This window comes from Crocodylus porosus, unplaced genomic scaffold (assembly GCF_001723895.1).
Source record: "Crocodylus porosus isolate Cpor-Errol unplaced genomic scaffold, CroPor_comp1, whole genome shotgun sequence".
Taxonomy (NCBI): domain Eukaryota; kingdom Metazoa; phylum Chordata; order Crocodylia; family Crocodylidae; genus Crocodylus; species Crocodylus porosus.
Genome location: NW_017728932.1, coordinates 10,787,755 through 10,801,166, shown reverse-complemented (window position 1 = coordinate 10,801,166; position 13,412 = coordinate 10,787,755). Strand labels below are relative to the sequence as shown.

Here is a 13,412-nt window from a genome sequence, read left to right as displayed (position 1 = left end):
TTTGTCTATTCATTTATTTTCCAAGAAGCATCCCTGGAGCCCTCTGCCACAATTGCTTTATTTTCCATGCAGACAGAGGGAGTAACTGCACAGGGAGATGGTATCATCACCCACCTTCTACGTGTGAGAGAGTGCATGTGTTGGCGGGTAAAAAGCAAGCAGAAGGAAGGTTCAACAGATGTGAAAAATTGCCTTTTTCAGGTCCCAGCTGCACATCTGCCTCTGCACAGAAACTGAACAGCCCAAATCAGTGCACCAGGAGTTTGTCAGCCGTGCAGTTCCAAATAAAAATCAGTCAGACTTAAGAAGTCCAGAACTGATTATCTCCACCAGGACTGAAGATCAATTACCCAGGAGAGGCTAGACTTGATCAAAGTTGCTGGGGGGGGGGGGGCAGAGAAAGGGGAAAAGGAGGAGAAACAACTCCTAACATTTTGCCAGAAGCCACATTTTTAATTAAGATACTTGAGGGATCATACTGACTTGTTTCTCTGCAGATGCTCCCCCATCCTCTACAGCAGTGGTTCTCAACTGTTCTTGGACTCAGGGCACTCCTCAGGACTCGAGGCACCTCTCTATAACACTGTGAATTGAGCAGCACCTCATTTCAAAAGCTAATCTATTCATTCCAGTGCTTACCTATTTGCAGAAGGTCTAGGCAGCGAGTGGAGGAGCGACCAGACAGGGAGTATCTATTCACACCTTGCTCATCTCCTCACACTTCCTGTAGCACCCTTCAAAGCATCTCCCAGCACCCTAGCTGAGAATCACGGCTCAACATGTGTGTAGTGGGGCTCTTCCTGCTTCCTTTTGACTCTTTCCTAGCAGCCCAGCAAATGCATCCATCAAGAATTCAGACCCAGAGTACTAAGGATCTTTGACAGAGTTATAGCAACGATACCACTTGGAAGTCTGGCCCTACGTATATAACTGTGCATAGACTTTAAGTGCTCCTGCAAAGGTATTTTGGGTAAATCTGATATCTTTTATTAGACCAACTCAATTCCAACTATTTGACTTGGTCTAATAAAAGATACCGGATTTACCCAAAGAACCTTGTCTGCCTATGTCCTTAGACCAGCATGGCTACAACCTGCACCACTGCAAAGGTACATAATTTATCAGCAGTCCCTCCACAAGACAGATAAATATCTTTATCCTCATTTTGCAGGTAAAGACACAAATGTAAAGAGTGAAAAAAAACAGGCCTCAGTGAATTTAAATGACAGTTCTGCCACTGTTTTCGATAGGCCAAGATTTCATCCTCAGAATGAAAGTGGCTCTCCCAAGGCCAAAAAAAGGAAGGAAGGAAGGGCTAATTAGGAGAAGCCGGAGTGCCTCACTTTCAGTCCCATATTTAGCCCAGGAGGCAGTGCTGACTCCTAACCCAATAATATAGCCTTTGATTTGTAGTGGGTCAAATCAAAATGAACTGTGAAGACAGCACCAGATTCAGAGAGAGACCTCAATTCCAGCCACTCCGTGATACCCTTGCTCTCATCCTGTCATCTGGCCTACTGATCGCTGTGCCTGTTCACACGCTGGACTGGGTATTCATCAGAAGGCAAAACAAAGAAAAGGTGAACAAAACAGCTACTTAATCTAGCAGCAGGTAATACGATAGGGCAGGGACATGGGAGGCAATTATTTGCCTGAAACCAACCTGCTGTCAGTTTAGTCTGCGGCTTTGGCAGGCCCATGTAGACTCATAAAAGTCAACTTAGTGTTTACACCTCAGAGCTTTTTCCAAGTGCCATGGATCTGTTGCAGCCCCTGCCTCCTCTGTGGTTCCAATTCAACTGAAATGGAAGCTTTTTGTAACTATGTAAATACTGCTGGATTTCCTGGACAGACCTTGACTTATCCTGGAAAGAATCAAGGTAACCCAGCTGCGTGCGGTGAGCCTATGGTGACAAAAATGGTGGCTGGGGGAGTGGTGAGAGTAGAGAAGTGCCTAGAGGAGGGACAGGTTCTTAGTTCTGCCACTGGCTTGCTGTGTGGCCTTGGGAGTGTCCCTTACAGGCTACAGAGGGAATGGGGATGCTTGACACTTCAAGATTAAACTACTTGTGCTTCCACTTCCCCATCAACAAACAAGGAATGACACAAGTGCCCATCTCAGCAACGTAGTGTGCAAATCTCAGCTGAACAGCAAGTGTATGAGAGTGTTTAGACAGCAATGGGTTATAACGCTCAATATTAACTTGTTACAAACATAAGAGCAGAGAACGGGCAGGGGATGGGAAGCTGGGAGTCCCATAGTTATTTTCTGGCACTGTTACATGATTCCATAAAACAATGATTTTTAAACCTGGCCAGGGGCTCTTTGTGTTCACCACATCTAAGCTCATCAACCCCAGGTAATTAAGATACATGTCAAAATGAAAGCCAGACAAGTGCAGGAAAGACCAAAAGAAATGCACATGCTCACAAGTCACTGCTTGCCAACTGTATTCAATGTAAAGCCTTAACAATACAGTTAAGCAGTGTGAGGGACAGCAGAAGGCACGGAGTTGATCTGGTTTCAGACAAGTATCCACGGAAAGCAGATCCTAAGAGAGCAAGTCATAGTTAGTCCCAACCATGAATAATTTGGCATCTTGGACAACAAAAGGTTCTCAGACTAAGACAGGTTTAAAAAATTGGCCACTTTCCAACTCTTTTACAAAATCCACTGCAAAATCTCTTTTTTTTTAAATAAATGTTACTTGTAGTTCAGCCTGTGTGCGTCTGCGGAGTTTAAGGAAACAACAGAGTATGGCATTACAAAAGAAAATGTTAGGCCTGAAATCATTATGAAAAAGTGAAAAACAGGCAACACAGTGCTTCAGAATGGAGCTACCCAAAATGTACAGTCAGGCCTTGGAGTATATGACTAACACAGTACATTTCCAGTGCATCTCTTATTATTATTTGTGTTCTGGTTGCATTCACAACAATGACGAGTCCTTCTTTTCTGACACCATTTTCCAGCTGTAGATCCCAAAGCATTTTATCCGAGAAATATAAGGCACAAATTTCAGTTTTACAGATGGGGCAACTGAGGCATAAGAAGGTGAAGTGACATGTCCAAGGTCGCCCAGGGGGTCAATGGCACAGATGAGGATAGAATCCAGGTATCCTATTCCAGTGCTAGCATTTAGAAAACCCAGAGGGTCCTGGTTAGAGAGTCTTGCTCTTCTGCTCAGTCATACCAATTACCAGATCTGGACTCAGGAAAAAATTTCTCTCCCAGGTCGGATGAGCATAGACAGTGGGGAGGGACTTCCCTTCCTCTATAGCAGAGACTATGGTCTTTTTTGTAGGAACTTCTGAGCATGCATTAACCAACTAATTTTGTCACCGGCAGGGCCCTTGTCACCCCTGCTTTTACCCACAGTGTGTAATTGGGTGATCTTGGTGTTCAGGGATAGTGCCTTGCAGCTAAAAGGGCACAAAGTGGAGATCTGGGGGATTCCATGGGTAAATTCAACAGATTGGACTTGATGGCCCAGGAAACCCTTTCCAGTTGTCTGTTGTGACAGGGGGGTGGGAGGCAGGGAGAGGGACAAGACGCAAGCCAGTCAAGAGACAAAGAACCCCAGGGGACAGAAACTGTAGCATAAATCAGGCAGGAAGACAGCACTGCTGGTCCAGCAGAGAGACCTGCACCTGTGGACAACACAACAAGTTCTCAGCACATCTTTCTGACCTTTGCAATTAATACAGCCGGACATGGAAGATGCACCAGAGGGTTCTTCCCCTCTCTGTTCAATCAGAGATGTGGAACTGTGTTAAGGAGACCCAAGACTTGTTCAACCCAGCCCACTTCTGCTAAGGTAGCTCTTAACTAAGAAACTGAAAAAAAGCTGCGTGAACAAGACAGCAAAAGAGAGGCTGGAGCAAGCCAAGCCAAATAAACACCTTCACTTTAGGAGAGCAGAGAAAGGAAAGTACAAAGGGGGATCATCCAGAGCCCTGGAAAGACAGAGAGAGACAAGTCTATAAAACAGGGCATGGGCATACTCATTAGGACACAATGGCAAGCATCAAATGGCCACTCTCTTGTACTCACTCTATCTACATAAGTGTGTCCACCACTCCACTACTGCTATAAGCACTGATGTTGGGCAAGCATCACTGTATCACAAGTGTAAACTCTTCTACGGCCAAGAAATCAGGGGGGTTGATTTTGTGCATCTGCTCTGGAGGAAAACTTCAGTACTTTGGCTCTGACAGAAGTATTGAGGGCCAGGGCACATCATGGGAAAGTTTCCATGCATCTGGTTGCAAAGTTTCCACATGTCCTCTGTATGCATTTGCTCTAAGCCAGGTCTGTGTTGTGGAAATTTCAAAATAATCCCAATCCTGAGGAACCCTGACATACAAACCAGCAGGTGCAACTGCTGCTGGGAAGTAACAAAAACATAAGAAAGATCAAGAAGAAATAAATGTTAGTAACAAAGCAGGTATGTTTATATTGCAAATGTGTGTGTAAATAAGGAGATAGTCCTGGACAGTTTGTTTTGGGAAACGATCACCACCCTCTCATTAATTCCTTATGCAATCTAAAGTTGAAGGTGGTTGGCAATGTCTTACTCGCACCACATCTGGTAGGCCCTGGTGTCTCTTCTGGAAAAACCTGAAAAACTCAATACTCACAGAATTGGCCTGCACGGGAGTTCACTCCAGACATCCTTTCCTACTATGACTGGCTGTTATATACCATCCAACAACACATTCAGCTTTATCTACGCTGCAATTCAAAACTGTGTTAGCACAGATCTTAGCATATTAAAATATCATAATATCCAAGCACTTTTCTAACAAGAACCATTTTTTAAAACCAGTTTGAACTCTAGTGTAGACAAGGCCTTACAGCCCATGCATACAGAAAGATTTACCACATAGAGTAGTAACACGTGGTTTCAATAAGGACGATCCCCAACTGAGTGAGAAACTCCTTGGGTTTTGCTGAAGGATGTTAACATGGCTAAAAGCATGATTTCATCCCATCCACACAGGCAAGACCATTATAAACACAATTCCCCAGTACAGTAAATTTTCTAGTTTACAATGGGTCCTTAGAGAACCAAAGGAGAAATATAAAGCTATTCGGGTTATAAATTAAGGCAAGCAATGCCTACGTGGTTTAGATTTCTACACATCAAAAAGGCTGGAAGAGCAGCAAAAGCCACATGTGTGCCTGACGGGAAACAGAACAGACAAGAGCAAAGGCATTAGAGTAACTGCTGGGGAAATGAGGCATTTTGAGATACTTGTGTCAGCTTTGGAAACATTTGGAAGCCACATGTGTGATCACTGAAATCAGGCAGATACTCAGTGAAAACAGCAAGGAAAGATTCTAAGACAAGTGTTGCTGAAACTGGTGAAACATTTTAGGCACCATATTCAATACTGACATGACTGCCTAGGAACAAAGTATTGTTCCTACACCAGCTCAGACCATATAGATCCATCACACTTGCTCTCCTACTGGCATCTTTATACTTCACAGAGATCTCCAGGGTGACTGGCAGGGCTGAGTTAAGAATGTGATTTAATCACTCTACTGTAAAATGAAGACCTGCCCATATTTTCTTCCCTGCCTTGCTCCCCCAGGTTTAAGAACATTCAAGTTGCAACCCAGTAACAAGGTCAACCTGAAAAAAATACAAAACAGATGATGATGGAAGCAGCTAGCCTAATCTCTTGGCAAGTCCAACAAGGAAGAGCAAAAGAAGTAACCGCTGCTCCCTTCAGGGGATCTTACTGTTTTCTCTGCTGTCAAGGAGCAATTCTCTTGATTGTGAGTCATGGCCAAGAACAGTCCTCCATCACGCCTGCCCAGAAGGGTGGAGGCCACTGAGCCTTTGCAGATGGGTGGACTGACCTAGATGGATCTCAGACCAGTCACCTGCCTTCTTGCAATGTTCTTCTACTTCCTGTGACATAGAACTTGAGGCTGTTCAGCCAACATGGACTTCCTGAGCAGCTGAACACAGAGGTCATGGCTCCTTGGCCATGAACCAAAGGCCTCGCCCAACAGGAGTGACAGCGGCTTGTTCCTTTTACTCCTGGGGCTCAAGAGTGATGGGTGTCAGAAAGAGAGTGACATGCTTCCCATTATGTTAGCGTGTCATCCCGACATCTCTAGTCATGTTTGGTTTTTTTGTTATCTGTGTCACAGAAGGGCCAACTGTCTTTAGCACAACTTCGAAGCTCTTTTTTCTATCACCTTCCCCATGGAGACCTTGAAGCACCTGCGAGATATTAGTGAATTAAGGCTTACAACACCGCTAGGTAGCCTTAACGGAGCAACGCCTCTATTTTATGAATCACAGGGGGGCAAAGTCATTTGGCCAAGTGCACGCAGTTCTGGTGACCAAGCTAAGGACAGAACCTCCCAGTTCTCTTGGGGCCCTATGCTGTGCTTTAATCAGCACATTTCCTAAGACAGCAGGTAGTGTATCCAGAGCCATTCCCTCCTCACCAGCTAAGCCATATTTAGAAGCACCCTTGTGTTTCTCTGCACGGTTTAATACAAGATCTGCGCACACCCCTACATCAACAAATGCACTTCACACAGGGTGTGCCTGTGTCCGGTAGGGAACTCTGGGTAATAAATACAGAGCTGAAAAGCAATATTGCTATACTTAACACTTACAGGAGACTCCAAAAACAGGAGCCATACTTTCATCTCCCTTCCCCCCCCCCCCAAATAATTCCTTCCTCCTTTACCCCTCCCCACCCCTCAAATCATAGGACTGAGACATCCTCAGTAGCATTATGATTAAATTCCCACTTGGTGGTCGGATGTGGAGACCTCCACTGTGCTATGTACTACACAAATAACAAGAAAATAAGAACCTTTATCACAGAGGCAGCTTGAGCATTTATTAATGTCTGGGTCTCTCTCTCAGAGCAGCAAAGCATACGCTCTTTACTCTGCTAGCTCCGTCAGGAGAACAGTTCCACATTACAGCTGTGATAGGCTGGCAAAAAAACATGGACCTGGCAAAAGGGATGCAGGAAGAAGGGTTTCTCTCCATGCAGTGCCTAGGTGGATGCATAAGAAGTCAGGGAAGAAAAGGTTCTCCTTCTCTAGCTCTGCGATAGAAAGGGAAAATTGGCATGGCCTGGGTTGAGAGCTTGCATGCACAGCAGGGCCTCCCAAGCAGATTCATACTGTACTATCCCTCCACCCCTCAGCTGTACAATCTATGGCATCTCTACTAGAGCAATCTCAGAACCCAAGCTGCTTTGGAAAACACTCTTCACAGTCCCACAGATTTCATTCACAGGGTGTAAGATGGGGGTGCACCACTGCAATCATTTAGTTCAGTGATAGGAAGCTGTGGCATGCAAACTTGCCATGAAATTCTTTGAAGGGTGCTGTGGGATGACACACAAAGTTAGCACTGTCAAGTGTGCAGACATGATTCATGAGATAAACCCAAGAATTTCAAATAGGAATCCAAAGTGTTGAAAACATTCTGGCCTGCTGTGGGCCTCCTGAATTCTCTGCAGCAGAAGAATTGGTCTACTATTTTTTCTGTAGTCAACAAAAATAGTGAAAAGTAAGAACTGGTATTTTCTAAGGCAGTGGTTTTCAACCTGTGGTCCATGGACTTCTGGGGGTCTGCAGAATATGTCTAAGAGGGGTCCGCAAAAGATGACTATGATCAATTAAAATTACGTGAATACCCACACTTACAATCCACAGGGGTCTGCACTTCCATTCACATTTTTTAGGGGTCCACAAATGTAAAAGGTGGAAAGCCACTATTCTAAGGGGCTCCTTTAATCTAATGAGATGGAGAACCCCTGATCTAGCCTGGCCCCCTGCATAACACAGGCCACCGGATGTCCCTGAATTAATTTGTTTGATCCATAGCATCTCTTTTAGAGAAACACCCAAATCTTGTGTATTTTGCTGTTCTTACCTATTCCTTTAACCAGGTCACTCCCTCGCCCTTGTTCTGCTGGATCCCCTTTGCCCCACATATCCAGTTTGAATGACTGGTTCTTCTCTTTCAGGTCTAATGCCAGACTAGTTACTACATATCTCTCTGACCCAGTTTCCTTTATCACTGATGCTCCCCAACCCTCTCCACATGGCCTGTTATGCCAGCCTTGCTACCTCCTCTTACAGCAGCTCTAGCAGTAAAGAATTGCAGGATGGTAACACCCAACAAGGCCTGGAGGCTCAGTGCACTGGCTGCTGTACAAATATGGCAGAGACAGCTCCTGCCTAGAAGAGTTTAGCATGGGAAAGTAGCACCATTAGGCTTCTTTCCTGGTGCTCCTGTTTGGGAAGTCCTCCCGGAACCTACTGTCATACCACCCTGTGCAAGCCTCTCCCTTGAAATCATTTCTGCCACAAAGTCTCTAAAAAAAGCCTGGCAGCCAAGATGACTCAAAGCCTCACTGACCTCCATCACTCTTGTCCCCTTCTCAAACTTACTACCATTGCCCTGCTCTGTGCACATGACCTTTGCTTGTTGTGGCACGCTGAACGGAGCTTGCAGGCTGTGGCAAGAGCTGTATCTTTGTTCTGAAGAAGTGGCTAGCTCATTTCTGGGGGCCTGAAAAAAAAATACCCCACTCCCCATCCCAAGAGGACGATCGCATGATGAGCTGCACAGCCTCACACCCCACCTCATGAATCCAGTTTGTTCCACTGGCACATGGTGATCAGAGTATGTTCGTGAGGCACCACAATATTCACGCCTACCAGGGTGTAAGTCTGAACACGGAGACTGTGAAGCAGACACATGAAACAAACCCCTTTTTTTATTTTTTAAAGCTGTGCTGCTCCCGGGTGTAGGCATGACGCTTGGCCTCAGCAATGTTAGCCCCAGTGTAAGAGGGGGTGTTGTGATAGTCTGCAGGCTTACACTGGATATTTTCCTTCCTTAGTTATCCCGGAAGCTTTTCCACCCATTCCCTCCAAGCTGCCCTTCTTCATAACATCCACTATCTCCTGCATGACTCATCAGTGAAACAATAGATTTTCAGCTACATCCCACAGCAATGACACACAAAGGGAACCGATCCTTGCTTTTGCAGCAGGTATACTACCAGTGCCATAGAGCTAATGCTGTATTAGAGCTCCATCACCCTTTACAACATACAGACAGAAAAACACACATAAATGGGAGAAACGAGACTGCATAGCATAATTTTCAAGAACCTGGTTTTAAAATTCAGTGAAATTCACTGTATTAATGCTCCCCCCCCACACACACACACACACATGCGCACGCTGCCTTTTTCCTCCGGAAAAGGTCAACCTTGTTCTTATAGGAGTGAACTGCATTTGGATTAGGGTCAACAAAGAATATAGAGAAGGCACACAGGAAAAGGGTGGCATCCCTGCCAAGTAGTATTTGCTTGCTAGCTATCTGCAATTATGATGATTCGACCACGCTGCTGAAAAGATGATGCATTGGAAGCAGGGTTTCCCTACGCTATTACTTAACCCAGCAAGTCTAAGCCTCCACAGGCCTGCCCCGCTCTCACAATGGTCGGAAAGGCCCTGCGAGTTGTTTTTTTATTCTGAACTAGATTCACGGTGGAAGCTGTTTGCATGAGATTTCCCCAGCCAAAAACAGCCACAGGAAGTATGCTGAAGTGAAATACCCCCCACGCTGCATCAATTCTTTATCGGTCCCAGGAAGATGATTTGAAAGCTGCCCTTAAAACCGATCCAAACACAAAGGGAACCTCCCTAGGAGCAAGCGGGAATCCCTGGATCAGCCCGAAAGAGCCATGGCGCAGAGTATAATGGAGGTTAACACAGTATCGATTTCACCACAACTGTGTGCATGTGCGAGAGCAAGGAACAGGATGTTTGTTAACTGCAGGCAAGAATGAAACAGTCATGGGGAGTGCAGACGGGGGGAGGGCGGGGGGAGAATATTCAAATATTCGTGGATGACCTATTTTTTATTCGATTTTCAGGCTGTCGGCCCGGAACAGCTCCCTCCTCCCAGCCCCTGCAGGACCGGGTAGCTGCCATAGGCAGGCCGACAGCGGAAACCTCCGCCGGGAGCCCCCCTGCCTCCTCCCCCGCCCGCGGCCAGAACGAAAGTGCAGCGGCTGAGCAGCCCCGCAGCGCCCCGGAGGGCGGGGCCCGGCGCACGTGGGAGGGGGCGGGGCCTACACGTCATCCGCCCCCGGTTGGAACGAAGGCTCTTGGAACGCGGCGACACGCAACATTCCAAGGGGGAGGGGCGGCCCGCGGGCCGGGCCCGGCTGCCCACGAGGGATCCCGGGGACACGGGCGCCCCGGCCCTGCACGTTTCCAGGAAGGGAGGGGACACACACACACGCACGCACGCACGCGGGAAGGAGGGAGGGAGGGAGGAGGCCGTGTGCAATGTATCACACGCGAGGGAGGGAGGGAGGAGGAACTGCCGCGTATCATCTGACACTCCGTGTCATTGCATTATGCAAAGGCAGCCTCAGCCCGCTCCGCTGGAGCCCTGCCACCGCCCTAAGCCCACGACCGCGGAGGCAGATCCGCCCCACCAGGAAATGCGAGCCCAGGCATGAGCCTGCTGGCCAGGAGAACAGTTTGGGGGGGGTGCGTTTTTGACGCATTGAAGCCCCGTGTCTCCCAACCCATTCATGATAACCCGTTTGCAAGAAAGAAAAATAACCCCATGCTTCCATGGCTACTTACTTTCCCATGCGACTGTTTGCATCGTTTAAGCAAAGAGGAAGACCTAATCAAGAGTCTGTCTGCAGCCTGCGAGCCAGACAGGCTCCGGGATCAGAGGCCGCCTACAAGTCGAGCCGAGCCGGGCTAGCCCCGGCGGGAGGGGAGCGGGTCTCAGGGAAACCCAGGCTCCCCCGAGCCCTTGCAAGGATGTGTCAGCACCTCCCTCCTCCGGGCTCCGCTCCCACCCCGCAGAACAGCCCGAGCCCCTGCCTGCCACCCTGATTTTATTCAAGGGGGGAAGCATGGTTTCACCCCCGCCCTTGCAAAATCAGCTCGGAAAGCAAGAGGCGCCCTGCACGCCCCGGCCCCGCAGCCGGGTTTCGGGCCCCGAGAAAGGCGCTGCCGCTTCCCCGCCGGCGGGAAATGGTGTCCTGTGTCTTTAAAGAGCTCGGATCCCGGTTTTCCGCGCTGTCCCCCCTTACCACGTGTCTTCTGTTGTTGCTGGGCTTGCCATTCCAGAAACCTGGCTGCTTCCAACAGCGTCTCAATGCTCATCTCTCGGGCTGCCTTGCGGTGGAGGGGCCACAATCCCGGAGGCTCGGAGAGAGGGGGTTCCTTCGCCTGGTCTGTCCCCCCGTGCAAAAATGCCCCTGCAAAGCACCCCCCCAGCCCGATCCCCGGCGAGTCTTGCAGACAAGAAAAGGGTTTGCAACAAGATGGCGATGAGTAACAGAAACACAACAAGGAAAAAGGACTGACACTGCCCTGGGCTACTACAGGCGGGCGGCGGGGGAAACCCGGCCTGGATCCCCGCCGCTCGCCGGACTGGGGCTGTGCGCGCCGGGTGCAGGGGTGGAGTTAACCCCGGGGCGAGGAGTCTGCTGGGGGCAGGTTGACTCCTTCTTAAATCTCTCTCCTGTATGGATTTCGTTTTACCAGTGGGTGCTCCAGGGAGAGCCTACGCATCTCACCTGCTCAGGCCGTATGATTTCGAACTGATTTGACCTGGAACATGAAATAGAGTCATAGTAATACATACACAAAATCTCACCCCTCTTGCAAACCGTCCTGTCTAGGGCTACACCCCTGTGTCTTTACCAAGGTATATTGCAACCAGGAAGCAAATCTCACCTCTCCTTTAAACTGTCCTGGCTAGGCCTAGCCCAGGGGTAGGCAACCCCCAGCACAGGAGTCAGAGTGTGGCACAGTCACAAAGGCATTTTGCTTGGCACGAGCCCCTTCCCTGCCACTATAAGGATCAGGCCCCTTGTGGCTCCCCCACCATTGGTTCCTGGCACACCAATATCTTGCAAGCTGAGTTTGCAGGTGTTCTTGGCACTCTGTCCAAAAACATTGCCATCCCCTGGCCTAGACCCTATGTCTTTACCAAGATGTATTGCAACCAGGAAAAAAATCTCACCCCTCCTGCAGCCCATCATGGCTAGGCCTAGACTCTGTGTCTTTAGGAAGTTTTATTGCGACCTGGATTTGCTGTTGTTAGCGATGGTGGGGAAGGGACCTCAGGAGGTCACATCTAGTCCAATCCCCTGCTCAAAGCAGGACCAGCCCCAACCAGATCATCCCAGCCAAGGCTTTGTCTAGCCAGGTCTTAAAAACCTCCAAGGATGAAGAGCCCACCACCTCTCTTCCAGTGCTTCACCACCCCGCTAGTAAGAAAGGTTTTCCTAATATACAGCCTCAACTGCCCTTGCTGCAACTTGAGCCCCAGGCTCCTTGCTCTGTCATCTTCCCCAACTGAGAAGAGTCGCGCTCCATCCTCTTTGGATCCCCGCTGCAGGGAGTTGAAAGCTGCTACCAAATCCCCCCTCCGTCTCCTCTTCTGTAGACTACATAAGCGCAGATCCCACAGCCTCTCCTCAGAAGTCATGTGCCCCAGTCTCTGAACCATTTTCGTTGCCCTCCACTGGACTGCCTCCAATTTGCCCACATCCTTTCCGTAAAGCAGGGGTGCAGCTGGATCCTCCCACTGGAAGCTGGCCACTGGGAAGCTAATTACAAGACTTGCAGGGTGTCTTGTCTGAACCGCGTTGGACAGGGTTGCACCCCCTGCTACACAGGCCCCACGCCTCGGGGACAGGCCAATAGCAGCCTTAGGGGAGGGCAAACCAGGTGACCGCCAGAGGCCCCACACTTGATAACAATAAATTACACTGAATATGTGTTTGATCACTATTGTATTAAGATACTTTCATTGCTATTTCATGGCTAGGGTGAAGCTGAAAGTGAAAATGTCCGAGTTGCTTTCAGGCCATCAATATTAAGGGGCCTCAAATGACTCTCTTGCCCAGGGCCCCAACAAGCCCCCGGGCAGGGCTGCAGGAGGGAGGGGGCGCCACGAAGGCCAAGGCCCGGCAGGCTCGTTTGGGAGCTGGCAGCGCTGGGCTGCCCCGAGCAGCGGCGGGGTAGAGACGGGCGCCCAGCCGCCGGGCCGGGCGGCGGGGACTCCGGCGCCGGGTTTTGTAGCGGATCCTCCCCCCGCACTGCGTTTGCATCCTATTAAAATATGTCACCCGGCTGCAGGCCAATGGGCTGGGAGAACAACACGGCATGGAGCAGCTCCACATGGGCGCCCTGCTCCGTGCGCCACCCGCGGCGCCCCCTTTAAAGGGCCCGGCGCCCGGCGCTCCCTGCTCGCCGCCGGCGGCTCCCGCAGCGGGCACGTGGGCCGGGGAGAGCGGGGCCAGGTCTGCAGGGACCCACGTGGGTGCTGCCCCGAGGGAGGCGGCGCCGGGGTCGGCCTGGG

The 13,412-nt window shown here is 49.4% G+C and overlaps 1 protein-coding gene across 2 annotated transcripts in view; it reads right to left on the bottom strand.

Annotated features, from left to right (window-relative positions):
• Nucleotides 1–11,384, bottom strand: part of MNT (MAX network transcriptional repressor) — a 61,158-nt gene extending 49,774 nt beyond the window's left edge. For both annotated transcript variants that reach the window (XM_019545568.1, XM_019545569.1), the window contains exon 1: nucleotides 11,131–11,384. In XM_019545568.1, the coding sequence (XP_019401113.1) occupies nucleotides 11,131–11,203 (73 nt within the window). In that variant the 5' untranslated portion in view covers nucleotides 11,204–11,384. The remainder of the gene's footprint in view (nucleotides 1–11,130) is intronic.
• Between the last annotated feature and the right edge of the window lie 2,028 nt (nucleotides 11,385–13,412).